Source organism: Heloderma suspectum, chromosome 2, assembly GCF_057233095.1.
Source record: "Heloderma suspectum isolate Gila_16-S chromosome 2, 16-S_ref, whole genome shotgun sequence".
NCBI lineage: Eukaryota > Metazoa > Chordata > Lepidosauria > Squamata > Helodermatidae > Heloderma > Heloderma suspectum.
The window spans coordinates 374647817-374668000 of NC_139459.1; the positions used below are offsets into that span (position 1 = coordinate 374647817).

Here is a 20184-nt window from a genome sequence, read left to right on the forward strand (position 1 = left end):
ACCATAGAGTGGTTACAATCTATGACACACAGGCAGTTCTGTGAGGGCCTTCTCTGCAGTGGCCCCACACCTCTGATTTGTTATCAGGGATTCCACTGTGCTTCATCATTGCAGGCTTTTAAGAAGGCCTTGAACATATTATTTTACTCTGGCCATCTCCTGATATGATTGCTGTTGTTGCTGGTTTTGTTGTGGATTTTTATGGTTTTTCTTGCTGTTCTTTTCTTGTGTTTTCATCTCTTTTAATATTGTATCAGTTTTATATGTTTTTATTGTTGTACGCCGGCTTGGGAGGGCTTCTGCCTTCAAAGGTGGCCAAGAAATATTTTAAATAAATACATTTCAATGAATAAAACCTACATGTGGTGGGCATTTCATTTGGGTGGCTGTGAGGAGGGGTCTGGGCAGGAGATGCTGCATGGAGTAATTCAGGTTTCACACCTAGAAAAGGGGATTAAGCACCACCAGTCTTTCCTTTTCCACCTTCCTGGCTCAGCTTGTAGACATCTAGCAGCTCAGCAAGAACCCTTCTTGGCCTGACTACCTCTGAACCCTTAATTTATTAATTAGATTTTTAACACATGCACCCTTTTCCTCCAAGGAACTCAAGGTGACGTCCAGTCCCTCTGTTTCCCAAAGTCACCCAGTGAGCTTCATAGCTGAGTGGGGATTTGAACCCAGGTCTCCCCACTATGAGTGGGGAGGCTGGTGGCTCCGATGTCAGTGGGGCGGAAAATCTGCTCCAGGTTTCGGTCAGAACTCTAAAGGAGCTATCCAAGGTGCTGAAACCAATACCCAAAACAGGTTCAGCACCCTGTATGGCTCCTTTAGAGTTCTGACCGGTGCTGTCCGAAACCCAGAGCAGATTCACAGCCCCACTGACATCGGAGCCACCAGCCTCCAATGCTACCCCAACGCTCTAACTAACCACCACACCACCCCAGCTGACACCCACTTCCTGTTACCTTCCGTGCTCCTTTGTGACTGCATTCTCCTTCCAGCTCAGGCAGGACCGGCACCAACGCTCGGGTTCCTTGGGCAGCTGATGGGGCCCCAGGACTCTGGCAGGGCCCAGTGCCGATGCCTGTCATGGGTCACCCCCAATTTTTTTCCTTTCAAGCCCAGCACACTGAGCAGTTCCAGGTGGCTGGACCAAGCTACCATTTTATTTTCCCACAGCGCCCCCGAACGTGCATCGGTCTGAGGAATTGTGGGAAATCTAAAGAGTGGCTTTAGGACGGGACCTAGCAGAAGACACTTTGCCCAGCATCAAGGGTAGGCCTGGTTGGGCACCTGCCAAGTCCCAGATCCCAGCAGGGGCCCACTGACTAGCGCGCCCTGGAGTTGCGCCTCCTCTTCACCATGGCAACCTGCTTGTTCACCTGCCTCTCACTCTGGCCTGGTGGTGAGAAGGAGGAGAAGCAGATGCTGTGGGCGCCTTGCTCACTGGCTCTCTGCCTGAGGCCCAGAACACAGTCTCCTTCCTTTGGCAAATGCAGCGGGTGTTTCCTTCCTAGTCTCCCCTGGGCACAGCTCCAGTAAAACATCCTTCCGACGTTTTTTATGTCTAAGCCAATTGTTATTTCTTTACTTTGTTATTAAACATAGATCTCACTTTTCTGCCAGAAGTGGCGCTCAAGGCAGCTCTCCATAATAAAATACAGAATAAAAAGAGAATCTTAATTCTGAGCTTCAAAACTCAGGGGTAACAAGTGCTTCGTGTCTTTGTTTTATTGTATTGACAAATTTATGAGTCGTCTTTTGGCCCAAGTAGGAAGCCCGGCAAGGCAACTTACACTTTAAACATGCAACATTTAAAAAGCTTAAAAGAAACTTTTAAAAACAGTTTGAAAACTTTAAAAAATAATGTAAAACTTTAAAAAACCCTTAAAATGTTAAATGAAATTTAAAACTTGAGAAACAATTTGAGAATTGAGAATTTTTTTAAAAAGATCCACTTGGCAAAGTTGTCTCATTCTTTCTCATGTGCCAAGACTTTGGCCAGAATCCAATGGGGCGCTTACATCCCCAGCAATTCTCCTGCATCCTGATGATTCTGCTGCGCAAGCAGCCCCCAGCTCTTGTGCAACAGTGATGCAGCACTTCAGTTCTGGAAATGCTTGTTTCTGGAAGGAGGCAGGTCAGCGGAGCTCACATTAAGGGACTCTCCTGACCTAGCTCCTTCCAGAAACGAGCATTTCAGACGATTTCGGGGCTTCCCCTAGGAAGTGCTAAATCTCCCTTGCGCAAGCAGTGGGTCCCATTTGCGAAATGGAATTGGCAAGACCCACCATTTGTGGAAGGGAATCGGCAGGGCGGAAGGGAATCAATGGGGCAGAAGTGCCCCGTTGATACTGCTTATTCTTTCCAGAAAATTTTATTGGGTAACATCCAACTTAAGTCCTGCTTAGAGTAGACCCACTGAAATGAATGAGATTTAAGTTCATTATTTACTTTAAGTAGGGCTTATTTGGATTTTACCCATTATCAACAAAAGATACAGAACCCAAAAAATGATACTTGGCACTCGCCATTCTAAGATAACAGCTCTGAAGTTAAGATGCGTCAGGCGTTTATCGTCAGTTCCACCCCATGTAATTCATTTGGTAATTAACAGACTGGGGGCTATTATTAGAAGCTCTGCCACCTGGTTGTATTTTTATAGACTCCACGTGTCTGATTTTAGGAAGCTGATCAAAGTCAGAACCAGGGTAGAAACCTTCCCCAGAGTTCATACTTTTGTAAGGTTTCTCTGTCATATGGGTTCTCTGATGTGCAATGAGATTTGAGCTCAGGTTAAACTTCTTCCCGCAGTCCATGCACTGGTACGGTTTCTCTCCTGTGTGAATTCTCACGTGCCCAATAAGGCCCGAGCTGCAAGTAAAGCTTTTCCCACAATCCAAGCACCGGTATGGTTTCTCCCCTGTGTGGATTCTCTTGTGAGCAATGAGGTTTGAATTCTGACTGAAGCTTTTCTCACATACCGAGCAGGAATAAGGCTTCTCTCCTGTGTGGATTCGCTGATGTCTAACAAGGTGCGCTTGCTGACTGAAGCTTCGCTCGCACTCACTGCATTTGTACGATTTCTGTCCTTGGCACATGCTCTTCGGTTCAACATCTCCAGTAACCTCTGTGCAAGTTCTCTGAAAAGAAGAACTCACGTGGATTTTCCCCCCCTGGTCTGTGCACTGATACACTTTCTCTTGGGTATGGATTCTTTTGTGAACTGTAAGGTTGGAGCTGCAGCCAAAGCTTTTCCCACAGACTGAGCACTGAAATTGTTTCTCCCCTGTGTGAACCCTTTGATGCTCCATAAGGTTTGAACTCAGGCCAAAGCTTTTCCCACAAACCAAACATCTGTAAGATTTCACTCTCGTGTGAATTCTCTGATGCCGCAAAAGCTGTGCTCGATGACTGAAACGTTTCCCACAAACAGAGCATTTGTTTGCTTTCTCTCCTGTGTGGATGGTCTCAGTTGCAATAGGCCCCGTAGCCTCTGCTTTCTCTGGCATGTGGGTCTTCTGATGAACAATCAGGTTTGAACTCAAGTGGAACTCTTTCCCACATTCCGAACACTGGAAGGGTTTCTCTTCTGTGTGGATCCTCTCGTGCGCAATCAGGTTGGATCTGTAGCCGAAGCTCCGTTCACAAAAAGAGCATTTGTACGGTTTCTTCTCAGTGTGAACTCTTTGGTGGCTCATGAGGCTTAGGTTACGGGTGAAACTTTTCCCACAGATCGAACACCGGAATGGTTTCTCTCCTGTGTGTGTCCTTTGGTGAACGATAAGGATCGAAGTCTGACTGAAGCTTCTCCCACAATGCGTGCATTTATATGGCCGCTCTCCAGTATGGGTTCTTTGGTGTCTGACAAGACCTGAGTTAAAACTGAAGCTTTTCCCACAGTCCGCACAAGAGTATGGCTTTTCCCCAGTGTGTGTTCTCTGATGTCTAACAAGATTTGACCTCTTTTTGAACTTTCTTCCACACACATTGCAAACCTGTTGCTTCTCTTCCTTGGGCAGCATCTCACTTGGGGCCCAGTCCTCTCCCACGAAAATGAAAGATTCTTGAACTCTTTCCCCAGGGCCATCTTCTGTATCCTGAGACTGGAATGCAGTCTCATCAGCTCTTTCCAATGTTGTTAAATACAAGTCTCTGTGTTCAGAACTTTCTGGGTCCTGGGTCCCCTCCGCATTCTCATTTTGGCAGCCAGCATTTTCTGGAATAATAGGAGAGTGGGAGGGGGGGAGAAATATTTATGGATCTTTATGCACACTGGAAAGTCTGTAGTGCAGATATGACTTCACCATCACACACTCTGAAGGCCCATGGCTTTAGCAGGGCTGTAGCTCAGTAGTGGAGCCCCTGCTTTGCATGAAGAAGGTTTCAGGTTCGATTCCTGGCATCTCCAGGTAAGGCTAGGAAATAATCCTACCTGAAACCCTGGAGAGCCACTGCCAGTTGGTGTCGACAATACTGGGCTAGATGGACCAAGAGTCTGACTCGGTATAAAAGCAGCTTCCTATTTTCCTATTTAATACAGTCCTTTATTCAGAACCATGAGGACTAGAACCCTACTTTATTTTTAGGTTCCTAAATGTTCTTAAATTCTAGAATCCTAGATTTATTTTCTGTGTTCCTAAATCCTAGAATCCTAGAGTTGGAAGAAGACCTCCAGTCAGGATGAAGAAGAAAATCCACAGCTCTGCTTGAAGACCTCCAGACAGGGAGAGCCCAACAACCCCTAGACCGGTTGTTCCATTGTCATACTGCTCTTACCGTTAAGATGTTTCTCCTAACATTCAACCAAAACCTCCCCTCCTGTATCTTAAGGGTGCAATCCTATGCATGTTTCGACAAAGAAAAGGACTACAACTCTCAGCATGCCCCAGCTAGCATAGCTAGCCTTTTCCCTGTCGAAACATGCATAGGATTGCGCCTTAAGCCTATTAGATCTATTCCTGCCCTCTGGGAGAGCAGAGAACGTGTTTTGCCTTCTTCTATGTGACAGCCCTTCAGGGCTTTCAAAAGAACAAAGCTTTCCCACCTCAGTGGTCTCTTTTCTGGGCTAAACATTCCCATTTCGTCCACCCTTTCTTCCTAGGCCTTGTTTTTTCCTAGGCCTAGGCCCTGAGCCTGTGTGATATTAGTGGCCTTTGTGGCTCGAAAGTCACAGCTCCCTCACCTGTGCAGTAGGTGGACTCAGGTGTGTCGTTTTCTTCCTGGATCCAGGGCACATCCCCTTGTTCCAACTGAGAGATTACATCAGGTTTGGTGAGAGCTAAGACTGGCAAGGAGAGAAATCAACATCAGCCGTATGCTTCTTCCTAGGAGTACTTGGTTAAGGCTCTAATCCAGTACTGGGGGACCTGTGGGCCTTCAGATGTTGTTGGACTACAACTCCCATCATCCCTGACTGCTGGCTGGGGCTGATAGGAGCTGGAGACTAAAAAAGGATGGGGCTCTGGCTCAGTGGTAAAGCTCCTACTTTGCATGCACAAGGTCCCAGGTTCAATCCCCAGCATCTCCAAGTCGGGCTAGGGACAAATCCTGCCTGAAACCCTGGAGAGCCACTGCCAGTCAGTGTTAATAATACTGGGCTAGATGGACCAAGGGTCTGGCTCAGTATAAGGCAGCTTCCTGTGTTCTTATTTAATTCATCCCTTTATTCAAAACCATGAGGACTAGAGTCTTACTTTTTTTTAGGTGAAGGAAAATAGCTCAGTGGCAGAACCCCTGCTTTGCATGCAGAAGGTTCCAGGGGAAGAAAAGGCCTCATCTTTTCCAGACACAGCTTGTGTGTTTGGTTGTAGGCCACCTGTGCTCCAAGAGACCTGGGAAGGGACCCCCACCAACTGGAAAGACCCCGCAACCCTGAATACCCCAAAAGGGGGATCGAGCCATTACCCAGAGAGGTCACATTTTTGTAGTTCTCCTGCATGACGTCCCTGTAGAGAGCTCTCTGGGGAGCATCCAGAAGGGCCCAATCCTCCTCAGTGAAATGCACAGCCACATCCTCAAATGTCAGCAGATCCTGCAAAGAGGAGGAGGACTCCTTGAATTTCAGTTGCTTTCAAAATATTGCTCCTAAAACGATGTGAGGGGATACTTTTGAAACCCGTACCTGACCTAGTTTCAACATTTCCATCATGTGTCGTTTGGGACGGCAAAAAGGTCCAGAGTGCTCTGTTTCACCCATGAGGCTTTGCAGCTCTAGCCGTAGGACGCCTAATAAACAGAAGAAGCGGAAAGGTGGGAACAAGAATCGGGGCCCCTTTCTCCTCCCCGCTCCTCCCCTGCCACAGGCACCATTAAAGGGGAAGTGGTCAGTCCAGTTAGGACTGAAACCAATCAGCCCAATTCAAGCTTTTTGTTATGTATCCGGGGTGGGCTGGGGGGCTGGGGGGGTGGCCCACAAACAGTTAAGAGCACAGCTCGCTTTTGTTCAGCGTTGCCTATCTTATTTGCTTCAAGATAGATGGAAAGCCGTTCTGCGTAAGAATCCCAGGGAGCAGGTTGACTAACGCCAAACTCTTCCATATGTCCAAGAGCAGCCATTTTGATTTTAATTCTCTTTTGTAAAAACAAAAGAACACAGGAGTTGCTCAAGTTCTTAAGTGGGCCTAGCTGGCTGCCTACCAGTTAGCTGGGAAAACGGCTTCACAGTCCTCGCTGCCTGCATAGCTCTCAGGATCCCACCTTCGTCGCCACAAAATGTTGTATAGGTCGGAGGAAGGTGCGGAATCAGCAGGCCTCAAACACAGCTGTCTTTTATTCACCACACACAGAACTGCAGAACTTAGCAGAAGCTCCACGCGCTGTTGCTACTCCCCGCTCCAAAACAATAACTAAGCCACAATACCCCGCCAGGATACATAACACTTTAGAAATGGGGACTTCGGCTTTCGAAACTCGACAACCTTGTGGGGAGGCTTCTGAAAAGTCTCAAGTCCTGCCGGTGACTTTCCAGCCAGTAGTTTTAAGTCACCGCATGGCGTGTCCTATAATTGTACACCTTGTGTTTTAAGGAGGGCCGGTCTTACCATTAGACAGAGTGAGGCAGTCACCTCAGGTGGCAGATGCTGTGGGGGTGGCTGGGCAGAGAGCAATGGCAAAGTGTGTCCCACACCCGTGCCCCCTAGGATACCCTGAGGTCTAGCAGAAGATACCACTGTTGAAGTAGGATTCAACTGTCATTCTTATCGGCTTCTGTACATAGAATGGGGGGTGGGACGCCATGTTGTTCTTTACCTCAGGCATGTCTTGGGCCAGCCCTGGGTTTAAAAATAAGACCCCTAAGCTTGTACACTCCACCAGCCCCCATTTACTAGGGAGAATGCTCATTTTTTGGGTCTCCTCTCCTGAGAGAATCGCTAATCCTATATTTTTTAGTGCAAGTTCTCGAAGTGGGAATGCCTCCACCTCAAACAGTAGTCAAGACTCTTGACACGGAAGGAGCTGGCCTGCTCAGGAGAACCAGAGCTGGCTGCAGACGTGAGCCCCACTTCTTGGGCTAGACCAAAGGCCTCTCAAGTCGAGCAGCCCTGTTTTCCACAATCACCCCCCCCCAACGGGAAGCCCACAAGCAGGACGAGTGCAACAGCACCCCCCCACCCATGTCCTCCAGTGACTAGCATGCCGAGGCATGGTGTCTCTAATATCAGAGGTAATATATACCCATTGTTATTGTTGTTGTTATTATTATTTTAATATTTATTTTTAAAATTGTATTTATTTATTGTATTTTTAATCCGCCCAATAACAAATGTTTTGGGGGCTGATTACAAACGGTTAAGAGAATAATGTACAGTACACATGGTTAAAAGAATAAAATACAACAGAGTACGAATAGCGCAGGATATAGAAGAGCAGCCATAAAATCTAAAACCCAAATCTCTAGAATGCCTAGCAGAAAAGAAAGCTCTTTGCTAGGCAGCAAAAGCATAATAATGTAGGTGCCAGGCAAGCCTCCTTGGGGAGAGCATTTTATAAGCAGTGGGGGCCACAAGTGAGAAGGCCCTGTCTCTTGCAGCCAACTGCCTAACTTCCTTTGGAAGGGATACCCAGAGGAGGGCCTATGAAGACAACCTAAGGGTCCGAACAGAAACAGAGAGAGAGCCAATGTGGTGTACTGGTTAGAGTGTTGGACTCAGGAGAGATCTGGGTTCTGGTCCCCACTTGGCCATGAAGCTCACTGGGGGACTTTGGGCCAGTCACTGACTCTCAGCCTAACCTACCTCACAGAATTCTTGTGAGGATAAAATGGAGAGGAGATCATGTAAGCCACCTTGGGTTCCTTGCAAGAGGAAGAAAGTCAGAATAGATACGTAATAGTAGTAGTAGTAGTAGTAGTAGTAGTAGTAGTAATAATAATAATAATAATACAATTTAAAACAATAAAACCTTAAAACAAGAACAAACAAGAACATTAAAAACAGCGAAGCATTAACTAGTATCATGACTAGTAGCTCTTGGTAGCCTTATCATCCTCCATGAATTTGTCCAATCCCGTTTTAAAGCCATCCAACGGTGGCCTTTACCACACCCTGAGTTTGCTCATCCTCCTCCCCAGAGCAATTGGGTGCTGAGAGAAAGGCGTCCCCTGGCCACATCTGTTGCATGTTGATTCCCACATTAGCAGGAGCCACGGCGCAAGCAGAAGGAGCAAGGGGTCCCCCTCACCTTGGAAGCGGCTCAGCATCTCTTGCACGAGGGCCCTTTTCTCGGAGAAGTGGCTGAGCCTCAGTTCGAGTTCCAGATAATGTTGCTCTGGCTGCAAAAAGGCCTCATTTCTCCTGGCCAGGAAAGAACGGAAAAGGAAGTGCAGAGTAGTGGGGACTTTAGCTCACCATCGCAAAACCCACTGCAAGCAGCACACAGACATAGACACGTGACATGATAAAGGAACTGACCTGCTGTAGGTTCTGCTCACCTCCTGGAGGGAGAGAGAAAGATGCTGTCAGTGGGCATATTTCACACAATCCGCCCAGCTTTTTAAGACACGCCTGGGCAACCACAGGCCTGTGGGCCAAATCTGGCCCTCCTGGCCTCCCACTCCAGCCCCCTGGGCTTCCCCAGGTGGCCATGCTCCCTTTTCTGACCATAACTCCTTTTTCCTGACTGCCAGTCATTTGGTGGTTTCCCAACTTTTGCATGTTTCTGTCCCATTCTAAAAGGTTGAAATGCCTCTCCTAAGCCTTAGGGGCTGGAAATAAGAGCTTTAAGCTAAACTATGGTATTTTTGCCCTGCTCCCTTTGCCATTGCCCCACCCACCTCTGGAATGTGGCCCATGAGAGCTTCTCCAAAACTGAATTCAACCCTCAGGCTGAAAATGGTTGCCCACCCCTGCTTTAAGAGAGAGAGAGAGAGCGAGAGAGCAAGGTAGGTGTGCGTGTGTATGGAGAGAGAGACAGGGTGGGGGTAGGTATATGCCACTCCGGGTATCCATTCAACAGCACAACTATTGATGAGGGCGGAAGCTGAAACATTTAGCTCAAAATATATTTTTTAAAATACTTTGTTGTTAGTCTTTCTATCAGTGAAGGTTGTTGGCTCTCATTTCAGTGGGGCTGCAAATCCATTTCAGTCAGAACCAGGTGGAACTCTAAAGGAGCTATTGAAGGTCTTGAACTCGTTTTGAGGATAGGGTTCAGCGCACCTTGGATTTATTTATTTATTTAATTTCTATCCCACCTTTCTTCCTCCTTAAGGAACCCAAGGTGGTGTACATAATCCTCCTCCTCTCCATTTTATCCTCACAACAACAACCCTGTGAAGTAGGTTGGGCTAAGAGTTTGTGACTGGCCCAAAGTCACCCAGTCGGCATCCATGGCCGAGTGGGGACTAGAACCCGGATCTTCTGACTTCCAGTCCAGCACTCTAGCCACTACACCACACTGGCTCTCAGACAGCTCCTTGGATAGCTCCTTTAGAGTTGTGGTTGGTTCTGACTGAAACCCAGAATGGATTTACAGCCCCACCGAAATTGGAGCCACCAGCCTCCACTGCTTTCTCTCTCTCTCTCTCTCTCTCTCTCACACACACACACACACACTTATACCCCACCTTTCTATTACACAAGACCACTTACACTAACTCAAATCACAAAATACAAAATCTAACAACAATATCAGCAATAGAAAACTCACAGCAAGGTAACAATCACAAATGCAAAGTATAACAACATGATCAACATTTGACAAGGATAGGAACAGCAGATCAAACAGAGCTTCCCATTACAACCAGCTCAGCCTGACACCCTTCTCCTGGCCTTGCCCCGTTTCCCCCCACCCCTAATTGTTGAACCAGGGCCCCACTCATGGAATGCCATGCAATATGTGATGTGAGCCCAAGAAACTGGTTTTCCTGAAATGTCTAAATCAGCGGAGGCTGGTGGCTGCGATTTTGGTGGGGCTGTGAATCCATTCTGGGTTTCAGTCAGAACCAGCCAGAACTCCAAAGGAGCTATGCAAGGTGCTGAACAAAATCCTCAAAATAAGTTCAGCACCTTGGATAGCTCCTTTAGAGTTCTGGCTGAAACCCAGAATGGATTCACAGCCCCACTGAAATTGCAGCCACCAGCCTCCACTGGTCTACATGATATGAATGAAACATGGGCCGCGCTGATAGTGGCGCTGTCAGGGTAGGACTTTGGGGCAGAGGCCGAGGACCCACTGAGCAGAATGAGCAGGTGGGCCTCCAAATGCAGCAGGGTGGCATGCCACATTTTGAAGGACATGAATTAATTCACATGAATGTGTCAAGAGGTGGGCGTCTGTAAAACCAGGAAGCCTGGAGTCTGAAATTACTGAGCTATGCTGATGGGTTGCCTGACTCTCACCTCTGGGGAGTGTCCTGCCATCTTTTCCTTCTCTCCTCCCATATCGCAAGGGAGGGGGTTCTCTGTGGAGGCTCCCAAATGGCTCCCATCCCAGAGGTCTCCAGCCAGCCCTTCGAGCCACTGCAAAAGGATCTGCTTCTGCTTCTCCAGAAACCCCCAAATCTCCTCCCACTCCTGGACAATTGTCTCCCTCTCGGCTTCCATCCTTCTCTGGAAGTCAAAGAAAGAATTAAGATGGCTTAGTAGACTCCACAACCCAGCTCTGCCCCAAACCAGCTTGAGGTTCCTCGAAGTGCATCATCTTTTTCCCCATCATGCAGGCATGACTCCTCACAAGAAGAGCTGGACTCTACATCACTGCCTGGGTCCAAGAGGGATCGTTCCCTGAGTGGATTCCTCTTCAGAATTTGTGAGAAATTCATTTCAGTTTCTGATCAGGATTTTACCCAGTTCACACCTTCCAGACTAAATATGGACTCGGATGCAAACTGCGGTTGAAGTCTGTACATTTCTGAACTTGCAGTGTGATTCGCAGACCTGAAAAATGCATTCAACAGCATGTGTACGTTTGAAAAATGCACATGGAAAAATGCATACTATTGAAAAATGCACACAATTGCGCTTTAATCAATGGGAGAAGAAAACATACATTTCAAAGATGTGCACAATCGAGCAGTACACTTGGAAAAATACACATGAAGATACACATGGATTTTCATGCAAAAAGAAAAAAAACAAGAGTTCCCATCCTGATAGGGACTTGAGATGGAACAAGCTTTGAAATGGGATTTGGAGAAATCTTGCAAGCTCGGGGTTTGTTCATTCGCACATCCCTAATTCCACTCTAGCTCTTTTTTCTGGAATTGCCATCTTTGTTCCCTTACTTTTTAGGGAGAATTATGTCTTTGCCAGCCTGTTACAAGTAGGGATGCATGAGAAATTCACTGCCACATCCCTCACCCCGCCCTACTACAACCTTGTCCCCCCCATTCCCCGTCCCACCCTGGTCCATTGTGTTGAGACAGGATATTGCAGTATAAGCACTGGATTTGGCAAGACCTTAGAGCTCTTCTACACAAGGCTGCTATTGTGTAAATACCTTTAGTTGTTCTTTGCTAGCTTTAAATTTACCAGTAAACTCTTGTGGTGAAACCCTGTGTCTAGAGTGTAAGTTGTCCCATGTCTACAGCCTAAATCCCATGTTACTGGGAAGGGGAAATTTAGAAGAAGGAAGGTGGGACCCTTACGGAGTTGCTCAGGGCATCCAGGTCAAAAGGATCTTAACACTACTGTATCTACTTTTGGTTTCGTCACAGAATTGAGATACGAGTATGACACAAAGTGTGTTTCCTTTCCTGCTTTTCCACTACATAACCTCTAGGTGGCATAATGGTATAGCAGAATAGTGCAAATGCACAAGTGGAAATAGACTTTTCTTTCGCTTTCTTTAAATAATGCCACATTTTCCCTGCTCTAAAGAAAACTTGCCACAAGTGTTGTTTAAAAACAGAAGTGAAACTGGAAGGTCATGATATCATCTAAAGAACTCATAGAGAATCGTGAGTAGGGAACGACGAGCATACCATAAATGCCTCATGTAGGAAAGCTCTTAGTCCTAAGGGGGCGGGGGGGGAGGGATCCATAGTAGGAGGGGAAATCATCTGGACAGAGCCCCCCGTGGAATCCCAAAACAGTATTTTCCTGAGTCAGCATGTCTTTTCCTTGACATGAACACCCGCTATATTATTATTATTAATAATAATAATAATAATTTATTACTTAGCCTTTTCTTATATTGCTTTTATTAGACTTCTTAGCCTTAAAAAAGACTCATGGTGACTTACAACAAAATTAAAACATACAAAATTCAAAACAGCTACAATTATCCACTAAAATATCACCACCCTAAAAACAATTAAAACATCAGTGACAACCCATAGTCCCTCGACTCTCCTGTACCCATCTTCACTATTAGTTTGTTACTTTGGGGCCTCCCCAGTTTACATCCCCCATCCAATTCCATTTCCTATTGCTCTGGAGTCCAGGGGCTGCATGGTTTCTAAAGGTGCAATCCTATGTATGTTTAGACAGAAAAAGGCCTACAATTCCCAGCATGTCCTAGCCAGCATGGCTTGCTGGTGCATGCTGCGAGGCCTTTTTTCTGGGAGGCCTTTTTTCATGCATAGGATTGCACCCTAAGTGATGTACAACACTTGACACACTGGAGGTCTAACATAATTATTAGCACGAACCGCAGCCAGTGGACTTGCCTCAAGTTCTTTGCTTTTCTTTTGCTCCTCAGGGGTTCTGTCTCTTGGCCTTCTAGAAACGAGCATGTCTTCTTGCATGTCCTTGAGGCAGAACCAAAATGGATGTATTTAGAGACAGATAGACACATAGGTTGATGATAGACAGACAGACAGACAGACAGACAGATAGACAGTCTGAAATCTTAAACAAATTTAACACAAAAAACATTTTGATCATCCATATCCCGTTTCTACCTCTGGGTTGGGGGAGGGGGCATTTTTAAGGCACAGGCAATAGTCAACAAGGGTTACTGAATGAAGCACCAAAAAGGAAGCTGACTTATACCAAGTCAAGTCATTGGTCGATCTAGTTCAGTAATGTCTACACGAGGGATGGGGAAACTCAAGACTGCAGGCCTAATCCAGCCTGCTGAGGTTCTCCACCCAGTCTAAAGAGGCCTGGGCTTTATACTGACAGGCAGGGTCTCTCCAGGGTTTCAGGCATGGGTTCTTCCTACCTGGAGATGCTGGGGATTAAACCTGGAACCTTCTGCATGCACACCATGCACTGTACCATTGAACTATGGTACATAATGTGTGATTTTCTGCCGGGAAAATGGCTCTTTTTCCAATTACGAAACAAAATTTTTTTAAAAGAGAGGGACAAAGCCAAAATATATGCAGAAGTTACTTGTCCATTGACAAACCCTCTATAGTCACTGGATAAACTGCTGTGATGTCAGAAATATGTGACACTGCTTATGGTTTACTGGGTAGTAAGGGAATCATAGAATCATAGAATAGTAGGGTTGGAAGGGGGCTACAAGGCCATCGAGTCCTACCCCCTGCTCAATGCAGGAATCCAAGTCAGAGCATCCCTGACAAATGGCTGTCCAGCCTTGTCTTGAAGGCCTCCAGTGGGGGAGAGCCCACCACCTCCCCAGGTAATTGGTTCCATTGTCATATTGCACTAAGAGTCAGGAGGTTTTTCCTGATGTTCAGCCAGAATCTGGCTTCCTGTCACTTGAGCCCATTATTCCGTGTCCTGCACTCTGGGATGATCAAGAAGAGATCCTGGCCTTCCTCTCTGTGACAACCTTTCAAGTACTTGAAGAGTGCTATCATATCTCCCCTCAGTCTTCTCTTCTCAAGGCTAAACATGCCCAGTTCTTTCAGTCTCTCTTCATAGGGCTTTGTTTCCAGTCCCATGATCATCTTTGTTGCCCTCCTCTGAACCCTCTCCAGTTTGTTTGCATCCTTCTTAAAGTGTGGTGCCCAGAACTGGACACAGTACTCCAGATGAGGCCTAACCAGTGCTGAGTAGAGGGGAACTAGTACTTCCCGGGATTTGGAAGCGATGCTTCTATGAATGCAGCCCAAAAGAGCATTGGCCTTTTTTGCAGCCACATCACATTGTTGGCTCATATTCAGCTTGTGATCGACAACAATTCCAAGATCCTTCTCGCTTGTAGTGGTTGAGCCACGTATCCCCCATCTTGTAACTGTGCATTTGGTTTCTTTTTCCTAGGTGCAGAACTTGGCATTTATCCCTATTCAATGTCATTCTGTTGTTTTCTGCCCAGCGCTCCAGTCTATCCAGATCACTTTGAATTTTGTTTCTGTCTTCCAAAGTATTAGCTATCCCGCCCAATTTTGTGACATCTGCAAATTTGATCAGCATTCCCTGCACCTCCTCCTCCAAGTCATTCATAAAAACGTTGAAGAGCACTGGGCCTAGGACTGAGCCCTGCGGTACCCCACTCGTTACCTCTCCCCAGTTTGAGAAGGTCCCATTGATAAGCACTCTTTGAGTCCGATTCTGTAGCCCAGAATTGGGTGCCTTCCCAGCATTTGGGAAGGCACCCAAATGCTCTCTAAAGTACTCTCATATCAGGACATCACATGTTATAGCGCAGATCCATGGCATTAAGGGCTTTTCTACTTGAGGTTTTTAACCAGCACTTTTACCAGGGCTTCTGCTTTCAGATTCTTTGCAGGATTAAGATCGGGTCCTTTACACGGGTTTTTTTTTTTCTGGGGTTTTTCTTTCTCTGCCTTTCTATATGTTCTATTACATAACCACTAGGTGGCCCTGCGGTATAGTGGAATCAAGCAAATACACGAGGGCTTCATGTCACCATTCAATAATATACCAGACTTTCCTCCTTAGAAAGAAAAAGCGGAAATGCTCGGAAAACACAGGAGAGGCCCTGGAGGATGACAATGTCATTTAAACTACCCGCAAGCTACCATGAGTGAGGAATCATGAGTGCACAATAAAAGCCTCATGTAGAAAGGCTCTAAAAACAAATTCCGAGACTTGGGCATGTAGAGTCCCAAGATTGTAGATCAGAGGTAGAGAAAATGTGGCCCTTCAGGTGGTGTGGGACTGAACCTCCCATCTGCCCTACCATGGCTGGCACAAGACATTTTGCTGCCTGAGATGAAGAACAAGATGGTGCCCCCCTCCTATTCCATGTACAAAAATCTATGGGACTGGCAGATGAATCTGTCAACAACACTGATGATGGGACAGCATCCTCCACTGCACCTGAAAGCAGCAGGCTAATTTAGGGGGTGCAGAGCAGGGCCACCCGGCACACAGTCTCTCTTCCGACAGTGAGAGCCAGTGTAGTGTAGTGGTGAGAGGGTTCGACTGGGAGCCGGGAGATCCGGGTTCTAGTCCCCACCCAGCCATGGAAGCTCACTGAATGACTTTGGGCCAGTCACAGACTCTCACCCCAACCTACCTCACAGGGTTGTTGTTGTGAGGATAAAATGGAGAGGAGGAGGATTATGTACGCTGCCTTGGGTTCCTTGCAAGAGGAAAAAAGGCGGGATATAAATGCAATAAATAAATTAAATAAATAAACATCTTGCGGCCACCTCCCAGCATCTGCCGCCTGAGACGCCTAATGGGATGGCCGGCCATGTTGTGAAGGATGATGAGAGTTGCAGTCCAACAACATCCAAAGGACCATACAGTCCCTACCACGGATCTAAAATTGATTGAATGATAGATACTAATAATAATAATAATAATAATAATAATTTACATTTCTATACCTCCCAATAGCCAAAGCTCTCTGGGCTGTTTACAAAGATTAAAAACATAAAAAATACAGTATACAGAGATTAAAAGCCATTTACATAAAAAACACACGGACAAACAATATACACAAGAGAACATATATCTAAAACAACTTCAAACAAGCAATCCCAAGCAAACAACCATAACCATAAAACAATCCAGGATAGATTAAACATTATCATATGCTGCCAAATGCCTGGGAGAAAGGTCTTAACCTGGCGCTGAAAAGATAACACGTTGGCGCCAGGTGGACCTCATCAAGGAGATCATTTTCCAGAGTTGGGGGGCCACCACCAAGAAGGCCCTTTCCCTTGTTACTGTCTTCTGAGCTTCCCTCAGAGTAGGCAGTCAGAGGAGGACCTTAGATGTTGAGCGTAGTGTACGGGTTGGTTCGTGTTTGAAGAGGCGCTCCATGGTCCCAAGCCATGTAAGGCTTTATAAGTTAAAACCAGCACCTTGAATTGGGCTTGGAAACATACAGGCAGCCAGTGCAAGCGGGCCAGAGTCAGTCTTATCTGTTCAGACCTTCTGGTCCCCGTTATCAATCTGGCTGCCACATTTTGCATGAACTGCAGCTTCTGAACCGTCTTCAAAGATTTAGTTCTTTGGAGATTTAGGTCCATCAGTCTACCCTGACTTTTAGCCAGGTCAGTAAGTAGGCAGGTCAGGGGTGTTGAACTTCAGGCCCGCGAGTCAAATCTAGGCTGGGGTCCCAAGCTGGCCCTCTGCGATTCCCCAGGGGGCACCCCCTTTCCCTTGACTGTCAATCATTTGGTGGCTTCCCATGTTTTGTGCAGTTTTCCTCCTATTCCAAAAAGTTGAAATGCCTTCTCTAAGGCTTAGTTACTGGCAAGAAGAACTTTATGCTAACATATGCTGATATTTTGGGGATTTTGGCCAACCTCCTTGCCTTTTGCCCCACCCCTTCCGCATTTGGCCACCCCTTTTGTCTTTGGCACCTCCAAAATGGAATTTAGCCCTCAGGCTGAAAGAGGCTTGACACCCCTGAGGTAGGTAGATAGAATAGTTCTTATCTATCACCTACCTACAGCTTGGGCTACTTCCAGTGTCTCAGCAGTCAGCCATCTTGCCTTCTTGGTTTTCTTTTTCTTTGGGATGTTTTTTGTTGCCGCCTCCTGAACAATGTTGCGAACTTTTGTCCATAGTTCTTCCAGGACCCTATCTACTAAATCTAGTCCCTTAAATCTATTCTTCACCTCCACTGCATATTCATTAGGAATATCAGTGAGCTCATATCTAACTGATCTGTGGGTCTTCCCTATTCTCTTTAGTCTAATTCTAAATTGTGCAATAAGAAGTTCGTGATCTGAACTATAGTCAGCTCCAGGTCTTGTTTTTACCGACTGTATAGATGTCCACCACCTTTGGCTACAAAGGATGTAGTCAATCTGATTTCAGTGTTGACCATCTGGTGAAGTCGTCTTTTAGGTTGTTGGAAGAGAGTGTTTGTTATGCACAGTGAGTTGTCTTGGCAAAATTCTATCAGCCTATGTTCCACTTCATTTTGTTCTCCCAGACCATGCTTGCCTGTAATTCCAGGTGTCGTTTGACTACCCACCTTAGCATTCCAGTCTCCTGTAATGAAAATAACATCTCTTTTTGCTGTATTGTCCAGTAGGTGCTGCAGATCCTCATAGAACTGATCTACTTCTGCTTCTTCAGCATCTGTGGTTGGGGCGCATATTTGGACCACTGTGATGTTAAATGGCTTACCCTGAATTTGAACTGAGATCATTCTGTCATTTTTTGGATTGTATCCAAGCACTGCTTTAGCCACTTTATTATTAATTATGAAGGCTACTCCATTTCCTCTGTGGTCCTCTTGTCCACACTAGTAGGTCTGGTGGACATCTGATGTGAAGTGGCCCATTCCAGTCCATTTCAGCTCACTGACACCCAAAATGTCTATATTTAATCTTGACATCTCCCCAATAACCACATCCAATTTGCCCTGGCTCATGGATCTTACATTCCAGGTTCCTATGGTGTGTTGATCTTTAGAACATCGGATTCGTCGTTCACCACCAGCACCGTCAGCTGCTAGCTGTCCTTTCGGCTTTGCGCTAGCTGTGTCATCACATCTGGGGCTAGATGGATGATATTCTGGAGGTGACGGGCTCGACCTTGGGGCAGCTGGGTGTGGTGACAGCTGACAGGAAGCTCTGGCGTGGGGTGGTCCGTGAAGTCACGAAGAGTCACAAGCGACTGAATGAATAAACAACAACGAACCTACAGCTAGCTGGGTAAAACCCAGAATACAACGGGTGGAATCAACTACAATTCTGGAAGGAGAGCTCACTTTTGATATGGACCTGACCAAGGACAAGTCCAGGAATGGAATCTCCCTCCCTGACTTTTAAAATTATAAATTACTTACAGTATTTTATTACCGCTTTTCCAATTTAAAAACAAAACAAAATTGGGGTTCAGAGGGAAGCTCCATCCACATCCCCACCCCCTCAAACTGCCTTACCTGCGCCCGTTCGGTTGGAGCTATTTCTCTTCGCCGGCCCTCCTGCTCCGGGGTGACACCGCTGGAGATGGGTTGCTTCTGCTGCGTCGCCGAGGCAAAGCGGAGCAGTTCTTAGATTTTCAGAAAGGGCAAGAGGAGGAGCAGGGGAGAAGGAAGGCGCACATCAGGGCAACCTAGGGCTGTTCTTCCTTTGCCCCACTTCTACGGCAGACCTCTTCCCGAGACAGACCTTGGAGGGAAGTAAAAAGATGCTCGATCCAGCTGCTCTTTTTGCAATGACAAAGGCTGATTCTCTCTCTCTCTCTGCGGTGCAAAAGCTGCAGAAGACTTTGACCCCCACTCTTTGGAGTCTCTCTTTCCTCTCCCGCCCCCCCCCCCCGCCTCCGATCCACGCAGCAGCAGCAACCTCAGGCACCCATCACGTGCTGTGCAGACAAAAAAGGAAAGAGAGCCACCCTCTTCCCCTGCCTCAGCCACGCGCAGAGCCCTCTCGTGGACACGAGAGACGCTGCGAGAAAACAAACAAAGCTAAGATGTGCAATGGTGCCACTAGGGTGAGACTCCAGGACAGAGGTCTAGAGCCCCCCCAGCGCAGGGGGCCCCCAAATGACCCCCCCCAACAGCACCAGTGGGGGCAGCGGCAAAAAGGCCCATCAGGGCATGTCGGGACACTCTGGGGCTGCCATTGCTCGCTGCAGCATCCTTTCTATTTTTTTTCTTCTATTTTGCTTCCTCCAGCATCTTTCTTACTTATTATTTCCTATCATTTATTTCTTCTTCGTATTTCTTCTTCTGATTAATATGAATGCTTAGTATTTCTTCTTATTCCTTTTTCTTAGTTCTTCTCATTATCCTTATTTTTTGCTCGCCACACCATCCTTTCTACTCATTTTTCCTTATTTTTAAAAGCCTTTTATAGCCAGGGGACAGCTGGCCAGGCGCGTACATGGTTGCAGATGCACACTTAATTATCGGTTACTGTAAACTATATATATTGTGTTTTACTATGATAAAAGAGTGCTTATCCTCCCCACAAAAATGTGCCTAAAGTCAGGGCAGCAGAAGCAAACTCCATTTTATTCCTGCAGTCATGATGTCGCTATGGTTTTACAGTGAGTTTAAAATACAGAACTGTACATGCTCAGTGTATTGGTTTTTTTCAGGGTTGGTAGGGTTTTAAAATTTCTTTTATTTGTTGCATTTATATCCTGACTTTTCTTCCTCTTGCAAGGATCCCAAGGCGACTTACGTGGTCCTCCTCCTCCTCCATTTTCATCCTCACAACAACCCTGTGAGGTAGGTTAGGCCAAGAGTCAGGGACTGGCTCAAAGTCACCCAGTGAGCTTCATGACCAAGTGGGAACTAGAATCCAAGTCTCCACCGTCCCAATCTCTAACCAGTACACCACACTGGCTCTCTGGCTTTTTGTTTAAGTTTTAATGTATCAAGAATGAAGACATAGTTGTTGTTGTTGTGGGGGGGTTGAAGAAGAGAATTGTTAGTTGTGTG

The 20184-nt window shown here is 46.5% G+C and overlaps 1 protein-coding gene across 6 annotated transcripts; it reads right to left on the bottom strand.

Moving 5' to 3' along the window:
- Positions 1-918: 918 nt before the first annotated feature.
- Positions 919-19106, bottom strand: LOC146356193 (uncharacterized). 6 transcript variants are annotated; one of them, XM_084831347.1, is made up of 10 exons: positions 18676-19106; positions 13112-13192; positions 11176-11378; positions 10842-11051; positions 8913-8935; positions 8683-8795; positions 6125-6228; positions 5908-6034; positions 5186-5287; positions 919-4219 (listed from the first exon to the last, which is right to left on the bottom strand). In XM_084831347.1, the coding sequence occupies exons 4-10, from the start codon at positions 11043-11045 to the stop codon at positions 2580-2582; spliced, it is 2313 nt and encodes a 770-aa protein (XP_084687473.1). In that variant the 5' UTR covers positions 11046-11051; positions 11176-11378; positions 13112-13192; positions 18676-19106; the 3' UTR covers positions 919-2579. The 6 variants fall into 6 exon arrangements, with proteins under 6 accessions (XP_084687473.1, XP_084687472.1, XP_084687471.1 ...); XM_084831346.1 differs by having other exon boundaries at positions 11288-11378; positions 18676-19083; XM_084831345.1 differs by lacking the exon at positions 11176-11378.
- Positions 19107-20184: the final 1078 nt, after the last annotated feature.

Coding starts and splice junctions, on each gene's coding strand:
- LOC146356193 (XM_084831341.1), bottom strand. CDS start 11,401: ATGCTGTTGAATGCATTTTTCAGGTCTGCGAATCACACTGCAAGTTCA. Junction 11,052..11,287: donor GTCTGGAAGGTGTGAACTGG/GTAAAATCCTGA, acceptor TTTGACTTCCAG/AGAAGGATGGAAGCCGAGAG. Junction 5,288..5,907: donor CAAAAATGTGACCTCTCTGG/GTAATGGCTCGA, acceptor TCTCCTTGCCAG/TCTTAGCTCTCACCAAACCT.